Raw genomic sequence first — 24,113 nt, 5'->3', positions numbered from 1 at the left:
AGAAATTTATAGTTTTATCTACCACTAGCACTGAACAAATATGTCCAGCAAAAGCAGCGCTTCCATTTTTTCAACAGAGTAATTTTGAGTTAATTTTGTAGATTCAGGGAAAGAAACAGCATTGTGGAAGAATAATGGATGAATTTAGAAATATGTATTATTCTTGATATCTTTGCAATGCAACAGAGCACAGACCTTTAGTTAGTTTCAGAGAAAAGATGATGGGACATTTCATATCCCTTTTTGTTAACATTTAATTATTTCCCACATATTAACAGGTTCAGCCAGGGCAAAGATACTCACCACAGTGCTGAAGTAAAATGTTAGCTATTAAGTTATTTATCTCTGTAGTCTGGGGACAGAGCTCTGGGCTCTGGCACAGGTTGCTAGGACTTTGTTTTTGGTAGTTTAGAAAATGCTTTTCAGAAATGAACTAAGATTTCATTGATGAAAACATTTTAGGCAGTTCTCAGCCTGTACTCCTCATAATTAATCTGTGAACCCATGAAAACTAGGAACAAATAGTAAGCTTAACAGTGAAAATTTGTTTCTGTGTGTGCTGATGTATGCTTTTCTGGAAAATCAGTGCTTGAAGCAATGTTAAACAAATTCTGAGGAGAATGCTTATTCTCAAACAACATTTTTATGCAGCTTATTTTGATCTTCCATAGATTTATGCATTTTTCTAACAGAGCTTGATTGCACCTTTTGCTTCATACTTGCATTCTACTTTTCAATTTCTCTGTTTTCTCATAAAAACCTTTTTTTGCTTTCAAATGTTTCTGAGTCTATCCTCTTGGAACTGGTCATACTTCTATTTTTCTATTTTCCTGTAAAACATCAATTCTGTACAGAATTGTGAATATTCTTTTGGTAAGATACAAAAGAAGGACGGGAGAAGGACAAAGTCATCCAGGTACAACACAACAGTTTTTGCTCTGTTTTGTCAGGATCAGCCCATCCTTTGTACAACCAATCTCAAACATGTTTCAGCTGATCCTGCTGAGATCGGGGTTTGCTGTTGCATCACTGGTTTTAATAAGTACAAGGAGAATGGCTGTACCAGCTCAGCCCAGTGGTACAAGCACTGGTTCACTCCAGTCAGTCAAAGTCCTTTGCTAATGAGCCAAGAACGTTTAACAGCTGCTTATTAACGAATTAATATTTTCTAGTCTTTGGAAGTAGCTTTTGAAATACATTTAATTTCATTTAGCTGGTCTCTGCAGTCATCAGTTGACAGAGCAACTGAAGAAGAGATGATCTTAAGTATTTCTGCACTCCTCTGTAGTTTGTATTCAGAAAGTCTTTCTGTTTATGGGAAGGTAAAAAACATGACTCTGGGTGTGCTGTGAGTTATTTGTGTGGTTATGACTAATTTTAATGCTTTTGTTTTCTGGCAGACCGAATTCTTTTGTGATCATCACGGCCAATCGTGTGATTCACTGCAACAGCGACACTCCTGAGGAAATGCATCACTGGATCTCCCTGCTGCAGAAACCCAAAGGCGAATCCAAGGTGGATGGCCAGGAGTTCCTTGTGAGAGGTGAAAGGAAATACATGCCATTACATGTGAAACTTATCTTCTGCTTATTATCTGACAGGGAGACTTGATTGTTGCTAACTCAGTCTAGGGTTTAGCTGCTCCCCAGGAGCTGTCATTCTCTGCCCCCCTCTACCTTCCTGCCTGCTGCTTGCTGTGTCACGTGTGTGCTAGCCTTGGCTCTTACCTAATTCCCTGCCAGGTGGGGGAAAAAAAAAGGCTTCATATGTTTCTTTTTCTGATGATAGTTCTAGCCTATTTAAACATGTCTGGCAAATGCCACCAGGGGATAGGAAGGAGCATGGCTGCTGATGAGGAGCAGCTGGCTTAGATGGAGTAAAACATGACACTGTGGCTTTTGTTGGCAGCTCCTTCCTTCTGACACCTGTCATGTAGAGAGGGAGGGAGGGAGGGAGAGAGATCTTTGTGGGATTGCTGCTGTCCTCAGCTAAACTAACTAACCTGGTTATGGTAGACAAAGTGAAATGAGAGAAATTCTCTGAGGTTGAGCAAAAGCTTTGAATTACATCCTTAGTCAGAGCTTAGTTGAAGATGGTGGAGCATGAGTAGGGATCACACATATATTGCAAAATATTCACCCATTTGTTTTAAATATTTTTAAATTTCCTCTATACTTTGAGCTCATCACATGGTCTTAAATGTATGAAGACATTCCTGATCCAGTCTGTGGAAAGCAAGTGGATGAACAAATTGCCTTGCATCTTCCAGAAATGACTATGAAGAAATAAAGGTCATGGAGCGGTCATGGCAAGGCAGAAGGACAGGAATAAGAGGGTCACCAAAATGTGGCAAAAGCCTTCCGGCGTAGTCTTGAAAATTTCAAGGAGATTGAATGATACAAAGGAGACTATAAGACAACAGTTTGAGTACCTTAACTTCAAAATACTTAATTTCAAGTCAACAGTTCCTTTTATCTGATACTGTCCATTAGTCAAAGAGAAAAAGACATGATCGTTTGCAGAGTATGCTCTGTTCTTCATAATAAGATGTCTCTGTTACAGCAGAGTAGACACAAAAGCCTATGTTCCGTAAGATCTATATATTTTTGGTTTTTTGAGCCTCTTGGTTCAGTCCCACCGTTTCTGAACATTTTGCCTTGTGGGTGGACATTGCTTTTTACACCTCTGAGTAGAAAATTATCTTTTTGACAGCTTTAGCAATGCAGTGCAGGCTGTAATTTTTTTTCTGTTGAAGTATTGAATTTTCTTAATCTTTTTTTTTCTTTATTTTGCAACAAATCTAAAATGACAGTGAAATTATTTGTCCTGACCATGGGAGCAAGAGATGCAGGTAATGACATGTTTGTGTTTCCGTGCCAGGCTGGCTTCATAAGGAGGTTCAGAGCAGCAACAAGATGTCCTCCCTGAAGATGAAGAAGCGCTGGTTTGTCCTGACCAACACTGCCCTCGACTACTACAAGTCCTCTGAGCGCACAGCGGCCAAGCTCGGGACGCTCGTGCTCAACAGCCTCTGCTCTGTGGTGCAGCCCGATGAGAGGGTCTTCAAAGACACAGGTGAGAGGGAGAAGGTGGTAAAGAGCAGACTCCAGGTGTGCAGCTCCTGAAGAGGGGATGGTACAGGACTTGTAGGGGTGTGGCACATTGAGAAGGCAGTCTTGATGTCACCTGAGGCTTTGTGTGTGGCTGCAAACATCTCTGCCCATAGACACTCTAAGAGATTTGCAAAGTGTGCAAAGTGCCTCACACCTGACACAGGTACACAGTGCTGATGTTTCTCACTGAGTAGAGCCACTGCCTATCTCATTGTTCCCCAGGCAAGGTAACAGGTGTGAGTTCCTGTAGTTGACAGTAATTATTAGTACATCTCCAGAACTGTCACTTTGTAGCATGATCTATGTTTGTCTCTGGGGTCCGTGTTAACATGTTCAATAGCAGCCATCCCATACACTGTAAGGGATGTACAGTGCATGTGTTATGGTACCACTCAACTTGATAGAAACAAAAGATAGCAAAGGCCCATTTGCTTTCTGTGCAACATGACAGAGTTCTGGGAGGGCAGGATCTGGCATGATCTCCATTGCTTGCCTTAGGAGTTGGAAGGGAACCCAGGTTATCGGATAAAGGGTGAATCCCTCATACAAAGATTGTGAACCTTAGAAAAATACTTGAAATACTGGACATTTGAATACTGGAATTGTTTGGGATACCTTTTAAAAGGGCTGGAAGCCGGAAGTATTTAGTAAAGGGAGATGAGAGGAAATTTATTCTGCTCATTCAGAAGAAAGTGTCCACATTTTTGGTATCAACAGATGTCTAGAGCTGCCTTTAGCAGATAGAATTGCCATCACGTTGACACATTCTCTCAGGTTGTCAAATACATTTTTAAAAGTTCTAAGAGTTGATTTGGCAACCTGACTAGGTGCTGTGTGTAGAGTGGTCATTTTCCAAGTGATTAACAGCATGGTGTAGTCCAAATGCTGTCTGTGAAAGTGAGCTGCCTGGTTGGCAGGCAGGTAGTCAGGTTACAGTGCAAGATACTTCCATCTTGGAAAGCTGTCTTTGTACCAGACTCTGGACTGGGACTTGCCTATTTATAAATCTGTTTTGGCAATGGGGCTGTTAATGTCTACCCTAGTGGATTTTAACCAGACATGCTGTATATTGCTATGAAAGCAGCAGGGGTTTTACATCAGCCACAAGCTACAGGCAAAAAGAGAATCAATGATCTCTTAATAATCAAGTTCAACCACTAGCCTAACATTGTCAAGTCCACCACTAAGCCAACCTAAGTACCACATCTACACATTTTTTAATGCCTCCAGGGTGGGTGATTCAACCAATTCCTTGGACAGTCTGTTGGCAGTCCTTTCCTCTTGTCCTATTGCTTGCTACCTGGGAGAAGGCACAGACCCCCAGCTGGTTACATCCTCCTTTCAGGTAGTTGTAGATAGTAATAAGCTCCCCCTTGAGCCTTATTTTCTCCAAGCTGAACACCCCCAGCTCCCTCAGCCACGGGACTTGTGCTCCAGCCCCTTCCCCAGCTCCATTGCTCTCCTTGAGAGCTGATCTGCTCCATAGCCTTCCCTGGTATCAAGGCTGAACTGACAGACCTGTAGTTCCCCAGATTCTCCTTCTGGCCCTTCTTGTAGGTGAATGGCACAGTTCCTAACCTCTAGTCAGCTACATAATAGGGCAGCCAGTTTCACCTTCCAGGTTTGTTTCCCCCTTTGTTTCTGCCAGGCTACTGGAACATCATCGTGCACGGGAGGAAGCACTCCTACAGACTGTACACCAAGCTGCTGAACGAAGCCATGCGCTGGGCCTCTGCCATCCAGGGGGTCATCGACACCAAAGTGCCCATAGAAACACCCACACAGCAGCTCATTCGTGACATCAGGGTAGGTGGCAGCCTGCTAATTCCCACCTGAGTTGGGAGCAGCCAGACCACCACTGGCCTAACCCAGTCATTGCTGAGAATGTGGCAAAAAATGGGGTTACTGTCTTAAGGGGAAAATGAAAAAGGGTAAAAAAATAAATTCACACAACTGTGCAACAAAAAAATAATCAAATATTACATGAATTTTATTTTGCTAGCTGGTCTCCATAAATCTAGACTACGACTCTGTGCAATTAAAAATTGCATGCAGGATTAGACCATCAAGTTATTTGCAAATCTCTGCTCCATCCTTTCCGCTCCTAAGCATCTGTCAGACACAAATACAAAAAAATTCATTCCTACCAGCCAGCTGACTTTGATGTGCCCTGAAGTTCTCTTCATACCTTAGGCTTGCATGGTTAAATATCAGAGTAAAGGGTGGAAAGATAATATCCTTCAAAATAGCAGAAAATGTACCACAGGAGAAATTTTTGAGAATAAACTTGCCAGAAACTTTGGCAAATAGACCTAGAATCATTTAAGAAGACACACCAAAGCAAATTTCAGAAGTGTGTTTGTGATGAACTCTAAACTAGATGCAATTAGATAGTTTTTATTTAGGAAGAAAGAGCTGGGAGTGATTGTAGAAAATGGTGGAAAACTTCAGCTCCGGGTTCAAGGACAAAAGGAACATAATTTATTGTTAGGAAGAAGTCTAGGACAAAATGCAGAAGAAGAATGTGATCCAGTGTGTATGGTAGTGACAGGCCCAGATTTTGAGCACCATGGAGCATTTTGGTTGTTCATTCTGTAAACACATATAGTACAACCAGACAAGTTGAGAACAGGCTCATTATTACACACTGAAAATGGTTGTAGTCAGAAAGTCCATTAACCATGTCCTGTTGAAAGCTTGAAGGACATAGGAGAGAGGGATCATGCCACATGTATTATGAAAACCATGCTTGAAGGCAAAATTCTGTGCTTGGTGACTTGTGGGATGTTGTAGCATGGCTGTTCTTGTGTTTAATTTTCAGAAATAATGTACAGGGTAATTTTTAGGTACAGATTATGCTTTGATCACTTAATCCCCCTAGGCACCTCCAGAAATTTAGAAAAGGTGCTTGAGCTTGAACCTAAATGTGTAAGGGCATCCTGCAAAGGACTGTGTCTGTTTGAGGATAATGACTTTTTGCTTTCTTTTCCAGGAAAACAGCACAAACTTTGAAGTAGTGGAACAGACGTATAGGAGGAACCCAATCTTGAGATACACGCAGCACCCCTTGCATTCCCCACTGCTCCCATTACCCTATGGGGATGTCAGTGTCAACTGTAAGTATTTTACCCAAGTGACAGAATCCACTCACATTTTGAGGGTCATTGAGGAGCCTGAGCACCACAAAAGGGGCCTGTAAGCTCTCTCTGTGCAGGTGAAGTCAGTTTGGGGCAGTGTGGCCCACCGTGTTCAGAGAGGGAGGGGGCCCTTTCTCTTCCTTTCTTCTCCACACTGTGTTCATTTTCACTGCCTCTTACCATGGGAGCATTGAATCTTAGGGTAAATGGGGGCAGATAGTTTTATCATCCATCCAGGGGACATGCAGCCTGTCATCCTTTAGCCACAGCTGGGTTGTGAGTGGCTCCATTGGAAATACTACAACAGGATTACATCTTGCAGCTGGCAGTGGGGTAGTTTTTCTACAGAAGTTTTCTTACAGTTCTTACAGTTTTCTGCTGTAAAACCAGATTAAATGAACCCTTTTTTCAAAAGTGTCAGAAACAAGAAAGAGCTAGAATAATGGGCCACCAGAAACCAAAGTGATTTGTTGATGATTACAGACTGTTTGATATACTAAAACTGAAAGCTGGTGAAGAACTATAGAAGAATGTCTCATTTGGAGAGACTGAGCCACAGAATCTTTTAAGAAATTAATTTCAATCAAAGCAACATATTTGGGAAAAACAATCTGCCACACAGGTAGTGATCTTAGCTGTGCTTAGGAAAGTGAACATCAATTTACATAGCTTATGAAAATGTCAACTTTAGTGGTACAGTTCTGAGTACAGAAACAAAACAGCTAATGTAAGGTTTTGAAAGCTTAGAAAAGGAAAAATAAAGTCTTTGTGCAGCTGTATATGTATCATACACCTGCATCGTGAGTACAGGAGACAGTTTTGCCTTCTACATCTCATCAAAGATAGAGGAGATGTAAAAACCTATCCAAAGATGATCAAAGGTACAGAAGAACTTGCCTACAATTATGTGACTAAATAGAGAGCAGGATTCTTCAGCCTCAAAATGAAATTTTTAGGATCAGAAGAACGTCATGGAGAAAGTGAAAGGATATTAGGTCTGTCACGATCCAATTACATGGCAGATTAAAAGCACAGAGAAAGAAATTCTGAAATACAGGAAAAATACAGAGCAAACACACTGGGGAACTTACTTTTTAGAGCTGTGTCTTTGTATTGTACATTTAATACATGGCCATTGGGGAAGCAGTGGCTGTACAGGAGATTCAGAAGGTCCTAAAGCCCGAGATGTGCACAGGAGGATGCAAGCCTGCATCTGAATATTATCACACGTGTCCAAGCAGTTCAAAAAGCAGACATTTAGGTGCTCAAAAAACTCAGGTTTTGGGCTAAGCATTTTAAATCTAAACAATCGGTATAAGATGCATTTGTGGTACAGCAATTTGCCTAAGTTCTGTATTGGCCCAGGGGTCAAAGCTAATACGGACACAACACAGAATTTGGAATTAAACAAGCCAGGCTTCAGTGGCCACATTCTATTACTTTGGTTGCAGACACTGAAGCCTGAACTAGATTTCAATGTTCAGTTCCCTTAAAAATATTACTCTGCTTTTCTGTGCAGTCTATCCAGAAATGGATCGGGAGTGGTGACAAATCAGATGTTGGCAAATACAAATTAAAACTACACTTGAACATTGGGAGAGGAAGCATTGATGAATTTAAAGTATAAATTTAAGTTCAGGATATGCACTAGTGCTCAGGTTGCTGTTCTTCCATGACAGAGGAGTAGAGTTGACTGTAGTAATGCTGGGCCAGTAGAAAATGAGGGAGATGCTCACCTCTTGTCATCTTCGTGATTGTTCCCCAGTGCAACAAGAGAAGGGTTACAGCAGCTTACAGGATGAAGCAGTGAAGATCTTTAACTCCCTTCAGGAAATCGAGACAGTGTCTGACCCCATACCCATTATCCAAGGCATCCTGCAGACCTGCCATGATTTGAAGCCCCTCCGTGATGAAGTGTACTGTCAGCTCATCAAGCAAACCAACCACATGCCACATCCCAACAGTGCTGGCAACCTGCACCACTGGCAGCTGATGACCTGTATGAGCTGCACTTTCCTGCCCAGCAGAGGGATCCTGCGCTACCTCAAGTTCCACCTCCGAAGGTGAACGTCTCTTTCGTTTGCACTTGTTTCCTTTTGCTCTTCCTGATCTTCCACTGCTTGTTGTAGTTACCTGTCTCACGCTCTTGCTGTGCAAACATCTTCCTGTGGTGTTCCAGCCTCCTACCTTTGCCCAGTTCTTACCACCAGCTTTTCTGTGTACTCGGACTCCCTCCCCTTGCCACCCATCTGTTGTGTCAAAAGGTTGTGGAATAAATGTAGGTTACCAAACAGAATACCATGAGACTGTGTTGCAGTGGATTTACAGCTGATGACCTGCTGCTTACTAATGTACATAGAAACATTACCAAGCTGCAGGTAAGGTGAGGTCTGTACTTTCATGCTCATGGAAATCTGTCCTACCTTGCAGCTGGCACAGGAAAAAAGCATACTATGAAGTAGGAGAGATACTGTAAATCCAATTTATAATTTTTCAAGATTTCTTTAACTAAGCACATAATGCTTACAATTAGTATTTTTAATCTGTTTTAACCTCCCATTTTCATGAACTAAATAATTTGCATTTCTTCCCAAGTCATCTTCAGCATCTAATGCAGCTTTACAAGGCAGTCTGCACTGGGCCTGATCTGCAGCTGTGTAACTTTGCTCCATTCCTAATGATGAGCAAGGTCAATAAAATCTATTTGATTCCTTCCAAGCTAGGAAAGAGTGAGATGAGTTTTGTGTCAAATATATCAAATAGCTATATCCATGGCCTGGGTCTAAGAGATTCAGATACTCCATGGAGCCATTTCATTCTTTTATCACTGGAGTTGAAAATAATGTTATACTTAGACATGCCGGTCTTGGAGGAAAGAGAACAGTGTACAGGTATCTGCTTTCTATCTTCTTAATTCTCAAACATACTGTAGATATGGCTCAAACATAGCCAGCAAACTTTAAAAAACAACCGAAAACATTAGGAAAAAATAAAAAAGTTTACATTTGATTCCACAGTTTGTATTCTCAGTTTTGTAAATTGAGATTGTCAATCCTGCTGTCTTCAGCTGTCACTAAACTCCTGAAACTTTGAACTCCTTATTTCATATATTGCTGAGAAATGCCACTGAAATGACTTTCAAATTACTAGTAAAAGCAGATTGTATTGTTTAGGAAATAAACGTGATTTTTGTGTGGTTGCATTTGACATCAGCATCTCTACCAAGCTCTTTACTTGCAGTAGTCTCATTTCTAAGGTAACATGTTGTTCACTGTGTAATGGGATTTTTTTTTTTTTTGCTTCTCTTTACAATTAGGGTAAAAGATCTCTTTCCAGACACAGAAATAGATAGGTATGCACAGTTCATAAGTGATTCCCTGAAGAGAACAAAGACAAGGGAGTTTGTGCCCTCCCAGGAGGAAATACAGGCTCTTCTTACCCGTGAGGAAATGACCACGACAGTGTATTGCCATGGTGGTGGCTCCTGCAAAATAACCATCAACTCCCACACCAGCGCTGGGGAGGTAATGCATCAGTAGGATTAACCAGATGTGAGCACATCTGTGTCTGGAGAGTGGGTCTGTTGACCCAATATTTTATTTTTTTTAATGACAACTCTTTTGCTATTTCTTTGGGAAAAGTTCAGCTTATTCTACAAGGCCAGGTTGTAGAGTATCACTTGAAAACTGTGTTGCAAAATCAAAACAGTTCTGGTGTTCTCCCCTTTGTCTGAAATTTGCTAAACAGTTTTCTGGACAAGGAGAGATTGCAGTTCATAATGGAATCCTTCTGAGAGGGTTATTTCACCAGTAACTTAATCATTAGCAGGTCAGAAGCAGGATTCCAGGTTGCAGTAGTCATGTCTGTGAAAACATTAGTGCTAAACAGAGCAGAAAGTGGAATTGTTACTAGAGGAACTGAGAATGTCACCGTGACATCTGAATCCATTATGTGCCTATATCTTGTGCAGAATTCTAATTCCCTCCTCCTCAAAAGGGTAGGGAAGATTGAAAAGATTCAGAGAAGAAAAGCAGGGATGATCAAATACAAGTAATGACTTCATTGCAGGGAATGATCTTTTAGGGTTAGAATTCTTTAATCTGAAAACACAGTAATTAAGGGAGATTAAATGTGATGGAGATGTATGAAATGATAGGTGTCCTGAAGAGGTACTGATTCTTCATTGTGAAAGGGGGAGTGATGCCCACTGTGTGATGTGACTGGTTTTGCAGGTGGTTGAGAAGCTGATCCGAGGCCTGGCGATGGAGGACAGCCGGAATATGTTCGCGCTCTTTGAACACAACCAGCAGGTTGACCGTGCTGTGGAGAGTCGGGTGATTGTGGCTGATATCTTGGCCAAGTTTGAGAGGTAAAAGAATGCTTCATGAACCCTTTAATTCCTAGTTGGATGTAACACTGGGTTTCAGAATCCACGGTTACCTTCAGATTGTGATTTGCACTGTGAACATTCCAGTACCATGGTACTTCTCCTTACTGGGTTTTTCCCTTCTCATTCTCTTGTATATTTTACAGACTTGCTGGCTCTGAAGAAGAAGAGGAGGAAGGGCAGTGGCAACTGTATTTTAAGCTTTATTGCTTCTTGGATATTGAGAATGTTCCCAAAGATGGTGTGGAATTTGCCTTCATGTTTGAGCAGGTAAGCAAACTCTGGGAGAACGATTTGGTTTCCAGGATGGCAAAAGCACGCAAGAGGATACAGAAAACTGGTTTACCTTTCATTAGAAGTGTGAATTCTGGTTGTTGCAAAAGAATTTAGTGTGTTGGATTTTTGCCTGGAATCTACTAAGCAGATAGACCATGAAATTTTCTAGGGAAGATGAGTATTAGAACAAAGGCAAGAAAAGCTAGCAAAGACTTAGAAAAAATGAAACATTAATAATTTTTTTTTTTAAACTTGGTCTTTAACTTTAGAAGGCAGAGAAATTCAGGTACTGATTTATGAGAATCATTAAAAGTAGCTGCTTGCAGAACATAAATGTAAAGAAAACTGGAACATCTATCTGTCTATTACCAGAACTAACTAAGAACCATTTTTTGGGCAATTTTTTTTGATTAACAGAGAGGCACTAGAAGAGTACTGCAGACAAAGGAAAGGAGAATGTAGTTGAGAATACTTATCTGCTGAGTAGTCTTACTTTTTTAAGTCACTGTACTCCATGGCACAATGATACTGGCAAGATCAGAGGTCACACTGGTATGAAAGAGCCTTGCAGCTGGAATGTAAAACTAAACCAACTGGAGCACCCAGCTGTGTGATTTGTCCCATCTGTATTACTTCAAAGAACACTGACCTTGCCTCAGAAAATCATAGAAAATTACTGAATCTGTGTTAATGGCAGTCAGTCATGAAGACTGAAACTCACTGATAGTCAAATGCATGGCATGTACATCACTCAGATGATGGTTCCATTCTTGAAATGAATCAACTCCCTCCTGACAGGGCTTTCAGTCTACACAGCTTTAACTGGCAGAGAGAAGTAACAGCAGGAGAGTAGGTGTTACCCAGACATTAGATGGATGTGCAAAAAGCCCCATTAATAGATTTCCCAGGAAAACAGGCAAAGGGAAGCAAGAAGATTAGTGGAGACATCAGGTGAAGGAGGAAGAAGTGGGAGGTGCTTTTTTGTAATGAAACTGAGGTTGAGAATCTTGAATTTATTATCTATTACTCTGGTGTTGAATATAATCTTCACACAGGAGCTGTAGCTGGTACAGTACAAAACCAAATTGCTTCAATTCTGGTCTCTCTCATCTGTTCCAGACCTAAAAGGATCTCATTGTAGGACTTTCTGTACAGGATAGGAGCCCCTCAAAGATCTCTGTCCTGTTCAGGCTTGCAGAAAGGGGTGTTCCCCCCCATTTCAACCACTTGGGTTTGATATATTTGACATATTTATTCCAATGTCTGCTCCGACCTCCTGAATTCTGTGTATCCTACTGGGATCAGCAGAGGTGACAGGACCCAGAGGTGAATAAAGTGTGCTTTTGCTTTCTAATGGGTTTGGGCACTTTTTGTTTATAGGCTCATGAAAGCCTCATAGCCGGTCACTTTCCTGGGCCAGAGGACACTCTGCAGCGTCTGGCAGCTCTGCGGCTGCAGTACCTTCATGGAGATTATTCCAAAATAAGCTGGACCCTTGATGGAATCTACCCAGTTAACAGGCTGAAATCCAAAATACTGCACTCAACAAAGAGCAGCAGCAGTACCAGTCACACTCTGGAGAGGAGACGGACCAGCTTCCTTGAAGGGACATTGAAGCGTAGCTTCAAGACAGGGTCTGTAAAGAAGCAGAAGGTAGAAGAGGAGCAGATGATGGAGATGTGGGTAAAAGAAGAGCTTTCAGCTGCTCGGGCAAGCATAGCACAAAAATGGACCAAGCTGCAGGGGCTCTCTCAGCATCAGGCCATGGTGAAATACATGTCCATTGTAAAGGAGTGGCCAGGTTATGGGTCAACCCTCTTTGATGTTGAGGTGAGTGATTAATAAACTCCTAAAACCAGCTGAGGAGAGGTATCAGTCTGGAGAACAGATAAAGCTGTGTGTAACAGATGGGAATTTTGGGAACTGGATACATTTTGCCTTAGTAATCTCAGAGAAAGCCTGCCGTATCACAATGTCCAAGAGTTATGACACAGCACAGAGCAAGCAAGGCAGGGCATACTGGTAAATGAAGGGAGACAATGGATTCCCACTTTGTTAGAATAGTGGTGGAATGGGGGAGGAGAGAGGGGTTTAAGAAAGCGGTGGCTAGTGAAAGTCAAAGTAGAGCAAAGCTCTGCTGTTCTTGCCAGCAAACGTGCAGTCCTGGTCTGCAGCAGTACAACAGAAACTGGGCAGACTGGGGCGTGTTCAGCACTGTGCTCAGCCTGCTACAGGCAGAGGCCACAGTTCACTTCTGTCAGTTTTGCTGCTGCCAAGGTGGATCACCATGGAAGTTGCTTGCACTCATTGCATTATCTGTAAAATAAGAATATTGACTTGCTGCATCACTTTAAAAATCTGATGAGAGCTGTTCCCTATTACAATTATTTATTTCTCAACTAGTATTTGACTCACAGCTGTGTCACGTCCGAATCTTTGCAGCAGAAGTGCCTCCAGCATAGATTCTGCAAGTACCCTGGTTTGTGTATTGAATTGAAATGTCCTATAAGAGCTAGAAACAGAGGGCTTTTTCTTGAATGGAAAGTTATATGATCCTCCACTGCATTTATGCAGAATGTCGTGTTTCTCTTTCTGCAGTGCAAGGAGGGTGGGTTCCCCAATGATCTCTGGCTTGGCGTCAGCACAGAGAATGTGTCTGTCTACAAACGAGGGGATCCTAAACCACTAGAAACTTTCCAGTATGAGCACATTGTTTTCTTTGGAGCACCACAGCCCAACACCTTCAAAATTACAGTGGATGAGAGAGAAATGTTCTTTGAAACCTCCCAGGTACGTGAAAGCACACAGCCACTTCAGTTAAGCTTCAAGGAATAGAAGAGCTCTTGACTAGTGGACTACACAGCCAAGGGAAAACATGAAGGGAGCTTAAGCCTAAAGGGCATGATACCTCTTCTTGAATACAGGGATGAACAAAATAATAGGCTGGTTAGAAAGTGAAGGAAGTTGATTGGTATTCCAGTGCATCAAGAGTTTCCAGTTCTGGATGCTCTTCAGTTTGCCTGTTTTTTGGGGTTTTTTTCACTCCTTTACAGTAGATGAATGGGGAGTTTCACACACTTAAAAAAAAGATTTAGTAGAATGGGAGTTCCTTTTCTTTGAACTAAAAATATTTTAAAGTGTTGCTACATCAGAGTACAAACTTGTCAAGCCTTTCTCTTCTTACTGTCATGTTCACATTTAATATTAACATGCAAAATTGATTGTGTCATGACTTTGGAGAAGGGAAAGCTCTTTCAGCAAAATGTCCTCTGTGTGTCAGTGCACTGAGGTTTTCAGAGTGCTTATGCTGTGTGCTGTGTTCTCTCCCCAGGTGGGTGAGATAATAAAGATCATGAAAGCATACATCAACATGATCGTGAAGAAACGCTGCAGTGTCAAATCAGCCACCAGCGTGGACAGTCATGCAAGCATCTGGACTAGGTGATACGGATGAACTGGCACTAGTTTAGTCATGGGTATCTGCAACTTGCCAGCACAAGTGTAGCAAAGATGTTTTTTAAGAATTCAACTGACTACTGTATTTAAAACCTGAAGTGACATCTACAGTACCATAGGATTTGCACCTCTGCCCAAAGACATTAAACAGTTACAACTGTTGTGAAATACTAATGGCCCAAAACTTGTTTTCCCCTTGATTGTTTGATGAACAATGTACCTTAAAGAAGCAAAGTCAGAAGCATCTTCCTCCTCCGTGTCCTCTCTGCTGCTTTCACTATCACCTGTCATACTGGCAGAAAAATTTACAAGGATCATTTCTGCAGGACAGGAGACAGACTTAAGCTTCCTTAAGAATTTTGAACATGCAGACATCTGGGATCATGTGATCACAGCATGGTCTGCTGAAAGAATATTTATTTATTTTGCAAACAAATCTAAAATATAAATCACTGTGGGTTTTGTTTTTTTTTGTTTTTTTTTTTTTTTTTCAGGATATACTAACAATCTGATCTGGTCTTAAAAAGAAAAAGCCTTTGTATAATTGAAGTCAAGTGGTCCAACAGAGAGGTCAAACCCTACTCGAGGGAGCATTAAACAAAGAAACAAATAAAAACACCCAAGGTGGTTGTTTACCTTCCAATAAAAGTTCACAGGTACACACCTGTAAAAGTGGCACTTTCAGTTAAACTATTAAATACTCCAGTCTGGGAGAAAACCTCTGGAACTAGCACCACTGAAATAGGCTCTAAGGTCACACTGCAAGCGGTGCCTCTTGCATAAAAAATGATGACTGCTGTACAGCCCATGAGAGGAGATGGTTTTAGTAGCATTTCCAGAAGAGCTGCTCTTCACAAACTCCAGGTATTAGATGGAGGTTGGAGATTTATGTTGAGCAGCTTGCTTGTATTAAGATCCTTCTTTCTTTAGGGGGGATTTTAGGTGACGGGGCTCCCTGAACTTAGTTGTAAGTGAACTGTTTCCTACTGAGTAAATAGGTGCCTAGATAAATTGTTACAGGTAAGATTTTTACTTCCTCTTTACTGCAGTAAGCAAAAGCCAAATCCTGCATCCATCCCAACTTTTAACAAGAACTGCTCACACATCACTGAATCCCCACATCCCCATCCAGTCTTCTCTAGGTCCTTAGTCCTCGGCAGAACTTGAAAACAATTCTATTTTGCCAAAACAACTGCTTCTTGGAGGTTTTTATAGCTACCTGCAATTTGAAGAAGCAGAAGTTTTTTCTTCTCTATGAAAAACATTCATCTTCAGTTTTTTTTACTTCAGAAAGTTGATTTAATTGTTTAAAACAATATTCACTATCCGTTCCATCATAAATTAGTTGCATTAACAAACAAGAAACCTGGTGGTGAGCGATTTTCCATGACCCTTGTATAGTCTTGGTATCCCAGAATGCAAAGGCCCATGAAACTGCAGAGCTGTATGTAATGTGGGCCTTCCACATTTAAAATTGGCTGTCTCCATTTCTGTAGTAGCAGCAGCTAAGGCCTGTTAGCTATGAAACAGAAATTGCATAGTAAAGTAGGAGTTAGTATGCAACAAGTTCCATTCCAATTCATCATCAAATTGTGCCAATATTACTAATGCTGTGTTGCAGAGCACTAGTTTTGAGGGTGACAGTACAAGAAGAAATACTGTACATAACCCCTGCTCCTCTCTCATTTCCACTACACTGCAGCATGTGCAAATGCACCATGCACTTGCTACACAATCAGTCAAAGAGGGTGGCCCGTGCTGTGCATCATCCCTTCAACTGGAGTTTTGCCTTAAATAGCATCACTGATGGAGCCCACCGACACCCCCTTGTTGTCACAAGGAATTAAAAGATGACCAGGTCACAGATGGGAGAGAACAGGAATGCAGAGGCCACCTGAGAAGCAACACTTTGTATACACTGCATACACTGGCTTGATCTCTAATGTATCAGACTAGGCTTGATTATCCATGTCCTAACTCTGCACTAGCTCTGTGTTCTGGCTCTTGGGTTGCTGCAGGCAGCTTGAACCCACTTGAAACATAACTCTCACTACTATTTGTTGTAATTTTGCTCATTTCTATTATAGAATTCCTTCCTCTGTCTTTTTTAATTTGTAACTGGCTTTACAAGATGAAAGTTTAATAAATTATTGGATTGCACAGGCTGTATTCACTTACAGGCATTGTGTGCCCATGTTAAGGGGTTTACTCAGAGCTTAACACTCGGAATGTGCAAGTGAAAATCAGGCGTCACTGGCATGAGGATACAACAGCCCTTCCTCCCAGAAGCAAGTTTTGGGGGCAATAGAAAATAGTTTGCTGCTAAGATGGGGTAGGTTTGTTTGCAACTTCTGCTTTTCTCTCTGGGGCTGTCACACCCTTGTTCAGTGGGAGATGTTCTGGTTCTGAGACATCTGAGCAAGGAATTAATTGTCTCCCAAGGCCCAATTTGTGGAATCAGCTCCATACCTTGTCTTCAGCACCTCCAAAGTCACTAATAACAGAAAATCACTTCTGGCTCAAATAAGCTGCCAGTTAGCACTTCCCACACAAGTGCATGGCCCGACCACGGTACTTGCTTAAGAGCTTGTGTCACTGAAATTGGAACTGGTAGCAGCTGTCAGCAACACAGACAGACCATCCCACTAGCAGACAAAAGTTCCCTCAATCTATATACAGGTATGGAATCCAAGCAGTGATGCATAATCTCCATCATTATGCTCCCCTTGGTCAGATGCTCTGAGAGCCTTGGGACCCTGGAGTTCAATCTATACAATATCACTTCCAACTGTTCACAGATTCTTTGTTCTCCATCTTTATCCCCTTTCATAGATTTTCCATGTCTTTATTGGAGGCTGCAAATGCCTCTGCTTGCTGTCAGCTAGCCAGTCTCCTTTCTGGGCAGTTGTTGAATTTCAGACTGCACTTGTTTCATTAATACACCTCTATAAAGACAACAAACATGCACTGCTGCAGGTCCAGTATGACTACAACAATGCACACAAAGGCATTTATTGAGTGCTAGCCATGAATAACAACACAGAGCGGTGCCCAACTAAAAGCCTTTTCTGACTCCCTTTTTAAATGTTTGATCACCCTGTCAGGTTGATATTCAGTCCCTCTGGGTCCCCACCCAAGTATTTCTGTAATAGTTAATTCAATTTTGAATGCTCTGTTTATTTTATATGAACTAGTTTCTAGACAATTTATAATCAGCACCTACATCATAAACACGAAATGGTTTATACACAAAGACACTGCCTCAGGTAAGTTGTTTCACAAAGTCATGTGTCTAGTTATTATTGGCAGTAAACTTGAAACATTTATTTGTACCTGGTTTTAAAACACACAGCCTCTCCCTATGTAGGCTGTGTATTCTATTATTACCCTGTGCATTTGCTTCAAAGTAACATGCTCCCCTTGGGCCTTTAAACATATCTCACACAAGAATTCCAGCCCCCTCTGTAAAATATGAACTCCTAAATTGGTAGGATGTAAATTTGCCAGGCTCTTGGCTACTTTTTTGACCAGGGATTCCTAAAAAGCTGCTCTCAGCTTTCTTGCTTGCAGAGGAGGGGCACAGACCCACCCTGCCAAGGTTGTGGATGTTCCAGCTGTGCACAGTGGCTGTTGCAGCCCTTTCCCTGCAGCCCATGACAGGGCTCCATCTAGTGCCCTAATGGTCAGTGCTGCAAAGAGGTGTGAGAGAGGAGAGCTACAAAGAAGAATGGTGTCCACAGGAGAAAACAAAAGATGGAATTTTAGAAACCCAGTCTTTCCTCAAAGCAGCTCACAATGCAAGCCGTGGACAAATGTGATTTCCCATTATCCACACCCACTTATAATTCACACTGTCATTTAACACAGGACACTCTTCAAATACCCAGATTATGTTTATGAAAAAAAAGACGTATCAATGAAAGTACAGTTGCTAGTGGTGATGACATTCAATCATGCATATTTGAAAACCATCTCAACCCACTACTTTGTAAGTTTAATTCAGATATGCATATAAGGCCTGTTAGCTTAAACAAAGTGTAAGCACCATGGTTTTATACAATTATCTGCTCTGAATAGTCTCCTTAAAGGGAACATGACACATGGCATTTGAAAAGAGAAGTTCTATAGAAAGCAGGAGCAGTACTCTTACAATCTGTATGAGTGTCCCAAGACACAGCATTCAGAAAAAGATCTCGGTTCTCATTTGTTCTAGCACAAATGCATAAGAGGCCAGCATAATTCAGGAAGCACATTTTGAAATTATTATTTTGTATTGCTGGAATCCACTCTTTTAAAAGTCACCTTGGAGTAAATTACTCTATTTTTGATGAAAAGTAATAAAACAAAGAACTGTTGTACTGTTTGTACTTATAGTCCCTTCTGCATTGGTAAAGAGAAATCCAAAAGGACTTCCAGTCTTTGTTGCAGTACTGTGTCATCACAATAAAAACCTCGTCTGGTATCCTCCCCTAGCCCCTCAAATCTGTAAAAAATCTTAGTTACTGACAGATATTATGATAAAGTGTGCAGGAATTTTCAGTGTGCAAATACCATTCCTGTGGTTTAGCCATAAAGAATACACCCAAGATGACAGTATTTTATAAGGGTATTTATACTGTGCACCATTTGCAAGTTAATTTGCTATTAACAGAATATTCCCTCTCTTGTACTTTGTCAACTCCCATCATAAAACTCAGAACTAAATGGGAAAGGTCCATTAGAGTGGCAACTGAATTTATTCTCCAGTAAGGAATCTGTTTTTCCTAAGCTCAGTTCTTTTAATTGCTCATAGGTCTTCCTTTAAAACTGTGCAGTGTCTGTTCAATTTGGTCAATAAGAACTTTATGTACTTCTTGACAACATAATGAATTTGACTAACTTTTAGAAACCTGGGTGTTATATATCCCACTGTGCTCCATACACACAGCAACAGCAGATGCATGAAGGGCCCAAACAGTAGTTCCAACTTGTAGCAACAAAAATTGTAATGTTTGGTCTTCATTTTTTGCAGCCACACCAAAACCAAAGAATCACTAGCAGGCCATGAAATTTACTTACTCCTTTCAAAAATGTTTACATGTGTAACATATGTCCAAAGCAACAAGCAGATGGTGCATTTGGTTTAAGGGAAAAATGCTGAGAAGTACAGCAAAAGCATCAAGCCCAAAGAGTGCTCATGCATAAAGACTTGTTGATTTTTATGTCCATTAAGTTACTGACGCAGAAACACTTTTAAAATAAAAATGCTGGCTGGTGTAAAGGCAGTTGTGGATTAACCTTTCCGTGACCCAGAGTCTCCAAGGCCTGGGCAAAATTCAGGAAGAGAAACTGAAGTAGTACACTTTTTGCCTAAAGCTACCACAGCTGGCAGATATTCTGTGCTCTGGGATGAAGGAGTTTTAGGACTTCTCAACTCCATTGCTCTGGGACCTGGGAAAGCATTTCTCTGCTGCCATTTCCCTGTACATCATCTTCAATTTTAAGATTAATGTTTTTGAAGCAGATGACCTTGTTAGTCATCTTGCACAATAGGATGTTTCTCCCAGCAAACTAAAAATAGCACTGCCCTTTGACCAGCAGTCAGAGATTTTGGGCATCTGGAATTCAGAGCTCAGACATCACTTAAAATGAATACATCTTATGTTTTAATGGCAAGTGTTACTTAGCTGGAAGTAGTTTAAGTTTGCCTATATTTTAAGAGGCATTATGGAGGGAGCCTTTATACACTGCCTTAATCTGGGCCTTGAGGTGCTAATGAACATCCTGATTAGAACAAAAAGGCACAGGGGAATGTTCTTTGTGTAAGCCTGAAGCAGCTTGATAAAAGCTAGGTATAACTAAGTTTTCAACTGCAAAAAGAAAATTAAAGGCATTCTTTTAAAATGCATCAAAGATGATGTATTACCTCTAAAAGTTTTCTTACTGTAGTAACACACAGTTACTGGCTTTAATTCTGATCACAGCCCCTGCACTGTGCTTTTTTACCCAGTGATTAATGACCCATGCCTTAGCTCTGATAACTGCTTCTATGGAAATAAAACCAGTGTAAGCAGTTCAGTGGTTTATTTAACTTTATTCTTTCAATAACAATACTGCCAAATAATCTTCCTGTGTATTTCAAATGAAGTAGGTTATTCACCTGCACTAAGGCCATAGTGCTTATGCACAAAGGAATTACCAGTGATTAGACAACTTGGGTGTGATGAAACAAACATGAGAAATGGGGCCTGAAAAAATTATTTACATCATTTATAAGAATAAAATATACAATTTTTAACAAAAAGTATATATCCTTTTGTGTTGAATCAGGATCTTACTACTAATTTCCACTTTCCATTTCAGACTCACACCTAAAAATGCTCAGAGTATAAACATCTATAAAACTATTAAATCTCAAAACATGGGAACGTGTAAATAATTTTCCCCATTTATTACCGTAGTTAGAAAAAGACAATAACCAATATTTATTTAGTCCATTAAGTTAGAAGTCATTTGGCAAAGCACTTAGGCATAAAAGCAAAACCAGAAGACATCAGGAACCAGACTTTGCAGCATTTCAAGCACTTCTCATACCAGGCTAAGTTAAAGAATGAGAGTAATTTTCCTCATAACGACATTTTCTACAATGAAGTTTTGTTTTTACCTCAGGAAAAGCAAATGTTCACAATTGTGCCCAAAAGTACCAAAACAAACAACAAAAGTGCTTAATATGATCAGCAAACTACCACAATGGCTCCCTTACTGTGCCCCTTCAGGCTGCTCTTTTAACAAGCTCAGAGTGTATCTACAAGGAGTTCTCTACTTCTCAACACAAATGATAAACACTTCCTTATCAAAATAGTGCAAACAGGAACAAAGAAAAGTGCCATCAACATAAGTAAACTGCAGGAAAAGAAGGCAGTTGAACACTGTGACCTTGCTCTGCTGCTTCAGAGAAATCAGTAGTACTCTTCTCAGCACACCAGGCCAATGTATTCCTATTTACCACCTCATGCCACCACTACATGCAGAATGGATTTGGTCTTTGGCATATCCTCCTTCATAAAAGTAAATGCACCTGTTCTTTGTACTGTGCATTCAAAAACATCAAAAGACTTTTTCAAAACAATAATTGATCAAATCATTGAGTAATTAATATATACAACTCTGTCTTCCCTTTTTCTCTTTATAGTGTTCTTTGGAGTGCATAGGAAAGTCTACAGTGACACATCACATACAAAAATCAAGTTTCAGTTTTATGAAAAATACTCAAGTATTTTTAGCATTTATGTACACAAGTTTGTTTACCATATATTCTCAGTCTTTCCTTAGACATATCTTTTATCTTCTTTCTTGGACAGATGACATATTTCACCTATAAAGTTATAGATTTATTAACTATAAAATTAGGCATTTAATTCTAGTAGAAATAAGAGTATTGGGAGAAGTAAATTTTAAGTGTATTCATTAAAGTGATGTTGCATGAAGTACTGTTGGCATTAATTTGTTCCATCAAAAATTCCAGTAAAGAGAGAGAATACTATAAATTAAAAAAATACAACCGAACTCTAAACACCTTGCATCTTATAAGCCTGAGGCCAAATATAAAGAATTACCATTAAATTGAATAAAAATTGCACTTGTATATAAACAAACTAATTTTAGCCCCCATTAATAACCTTGTTGCTTTTCAAAAAAGAAGTAATAAAACATCAAGTAGCTCATTTCTTATGGCTTCACATAGTGAAGTTCATGCTTAAATTGAACAGAAGAAAGCTTTTCAATAGCCATCTTTCAGCTATCTGTGAACATATCATCAGTTTCATCATCATTCATCCCTCTTTGGTAGCGTACAGAAGAGAAGGCACTCCAGTGAAGACGCTTCTTTTTGTAGAGGTAAAATACCAGTCCAACTATTAAAACCAAGATAATTAGCAGGGCAAATGCTACAGCCACACCAGTATGATTAGAACCTGAAATAGAACAAAAGAGAAATGGTTTTTATTTAAGAGTTCTGGCAAGAACATTTTGTCATAGGGTTGATGCTTAGGTAGCTACACATTAATACTGCACAGTTAGCTCAAGTCAAGGCAAACTGCTTCCTATCAATAGTCTTCACTTCATCACATGGGAAGTTAGATGTTGATTCATGCAGGAATGCATCAACTAATTTTTGATTAATTCTGTCGTTAATTTACGAATATTTAGGTTGGAAGGGACCTCTGGAGTTCAAAAAACCTACTTGCAAAGGCTGCACTCATTTAGAGGTTTGTATACTTCATAAATCTAATGAGATCCTAGGCTCTTGGAAGGGAAGGTAATTATACTCCCCTCAGACTGAAGAGATCTTGTTGAGGTCTTCCTTATTGGCACAAAGTTTAATCTATTCCTGCATTTCCACTTAAGTGAAAATGTATACAAAATCAGAAAGATTCCACTGCTTCTCGGGAACTGGCTTGCTTAATGCTCAGTTAACTGCTTGCTTTCCTGTACAAAGCCAAGGATGAGGGAGTAAAGGCCTGAGTTTTTTTCTGGAGTTATGGGGTGACATTTCCAGAAGCCTGCCCAAGACTGAATCCACAATGTTTCAGTACCTGCTTACAAGCAGAACTCTTTCTGATTCCAACTACACAAACTCACCCACAACAGATACCATGTGGTAAGAAGCAATGGCAACAACTCTACGCTTTCTGGACATTTCAGTTCTGTTCCTTACCAACTGAGTGGATAGTGAGAGCCAGCAGAAGTAAATTCCTAGACAATTTGCCACTGAATGCAGTTTTATGGCTAAACAACAAAAGACTCTTGCTTAGGCAGAAGTACTTGATCGGCTCTTTTGTGAATTGCACTTCCAGTATTTCAACACAGACTTTATCCAATAAACCAGAAATTCCTGAAAACAGTCTCTACAAAATCAAGTCTCTGCTAAAACAACACTTTCATACCTAAAGGTGCTTTACAAACCACTCTGCTTCGACTATGTGCACAGTCAACTTTGGACCACATGCCAGTTGTGGACAGGATAACACTGCATTTTTCATTGGCTTCTGCAGTTTTATTCTCCCAGTTGACATATTTAACAGATGAGCCATCCAGCCAGTTCAGGGACTGTCCTGTTGAAAAAAACATTACTTAGGCTAGATCACCAAAACATCCTGTAATGCTACACAATGTCATTCACAACCTATTGATCTCTTTGCATTGCTAAAAAGAAAAGGGCTGACTAGCCATCCCACATATTAAAAGCAGTAAATATGAACACAACTTTTAGCCACCCCTCTTCTCTAGACCTTTAGCAATTGATGCTGTTGCATCAAACATTAGGGAGAAATAACAGAGGTGGGAAAAATTAATTTCAGGGACTCCTGATTACCCTAACTGCAACAGGAAGAGATTTAACTACAGTGAAGTCCTAAGTTCTTTAAACTGTTAAATGACAGATTCCAATGTCAAGTAGAAATTACTGTAGGCTATCAATGCTACAGAATGTTCTTATTTGAGGATTTATACATTTATATTTACAATATGAAACATTCATGCTCATTCATTGTTGCTACCTCTTACCCTTAAAGCTCTGATCCAGGCCAAGCCATACATTCTTGGTGATGAGATCATGCTCCTTTATGTGTGTGCTCACAAATGCATTTTCCTCAGCATCCACTATAGTCAGAAGTGTTGCTGAAGGATCTAAGAGGCAGAGGAAATCAGTCAGAATTGCAACTTACACAATTTTTCATGACGCTGGTACACTGAATCTATTTGGGA

General features: G+C 40.4%; 2 protein-coding genes across 8 annotated transcripts in view; one reads left to right on the top strand and one right to left on the bottom strand.

Moving 5' to 3' along the window:
* The window catches only part of LOC129122676 (unconventional myosin-X-like), a 95,412-nt gene extending 78,883 nt beyond the window's left edge, over nucleotides 1-16,529 (top strand). For all 4 annotated transcript variants that reach the window (XM_077181520.1, XM_077181519.1, XM_077181518.1 and 1 more), the window contains 11 exons: nucleotides 1,401-1,543; nucleotides 2,881-3,075; nucleotides 4,762-4,919; nucleotides 6,106-6,229; nucleotides 8,016-8,313; nucleotides 9,567-9,774; nucleotides 10,483-10,619; nucleotides 10,784-10,907; nucleotides 12,294-12,743; nucleotides 13,512-13,703; nucleotides 14,245-16,529. In XM_077181520.1, the coding sequence (XP_077037635.1) occupies nucleotides 1,401-1,543; nucleotides 2,881-3,075; nucleotides 4,762-4,919; nucleotides 6,106-6,229; nucleotides 8,016-8,313; nucleotides 9,567-9,774; nucleotides 10,483-10,619; nucleotides 10,784-10,907; nucleotides 12,294-12,743; nucleotides 13,512-13,703; nucleotides 14,245-14,358 (2,143 nt within the window). In that variant the 3' untranslated portion in view covers nucleotides 14,359-16,529. The remainder of the gene's footprint in view (nucleotides 1-1,400; nucleotides 1,544-2,880; nucleotides 3,076-4,761; nucleotides 4,920-6,105; nucleotides 6,230-8,015; nucleotides 8,314-9,566; nucleotides 9,775-10,482; nucleotides 10,620-10,783; nucleotides 10,908-12,293; nucleotides 12,744-13,511; nucleotides 13,704-14,244) is intronic.
* A 3,893-nt stretch (nucleotides 16,530-20,422) lies between these two features.
* LY75 (lymphocyte antigen 75) overlaps nucleotides 20,423-24,113 on the bottom strand; it is a 43,938-nt gene continuing 40,247 nt past the window's right edge. For all 4 annotated transcript variants that reach the window (XM_054636550.2, XM_054636551.2, XM_054636552.2 and 1 more), the window contains 3 exons: nucleotides 23,913-24,035; nucleotides 23,294-23,461; nucleotides 20,423-22,321 (listed from right to left, as the gene is read on the bottom strand). In XM_054636550.2, the coding sequence (XP_054492525.2) occupies nucleotides 22,143-22,321; nucleotides 23,294-23,461; nucleotides 23,913-24,035 (470 nt within the window). In that variant the 3' untranslated portion in view covers nucleotides 20,423-22,142. The remainder of the gene's footprint in view (nucleotides 22,322-23,293; nucleotides 23,462-23,912; nucleotides 24,036-24,113) is intronic.

Source organism: Agelaius phoeniceus, chromosome 7, assembly GCF_051311805.1.
Source record: "Agelaius phoeniceus isolate bAgePho1 chromosome 7, bAgePho1.hap1, whole genome shotgun sequence".
Lineage (NCBI taxonomy): Eukaryota > Metazoa > Chordata > Aves > Passeriformes > Icteridae > Agelaius > Agelaius phoeniceus.
This window is presented reverse-complemented; position numbering and strand designations above follow the sequence as displayed.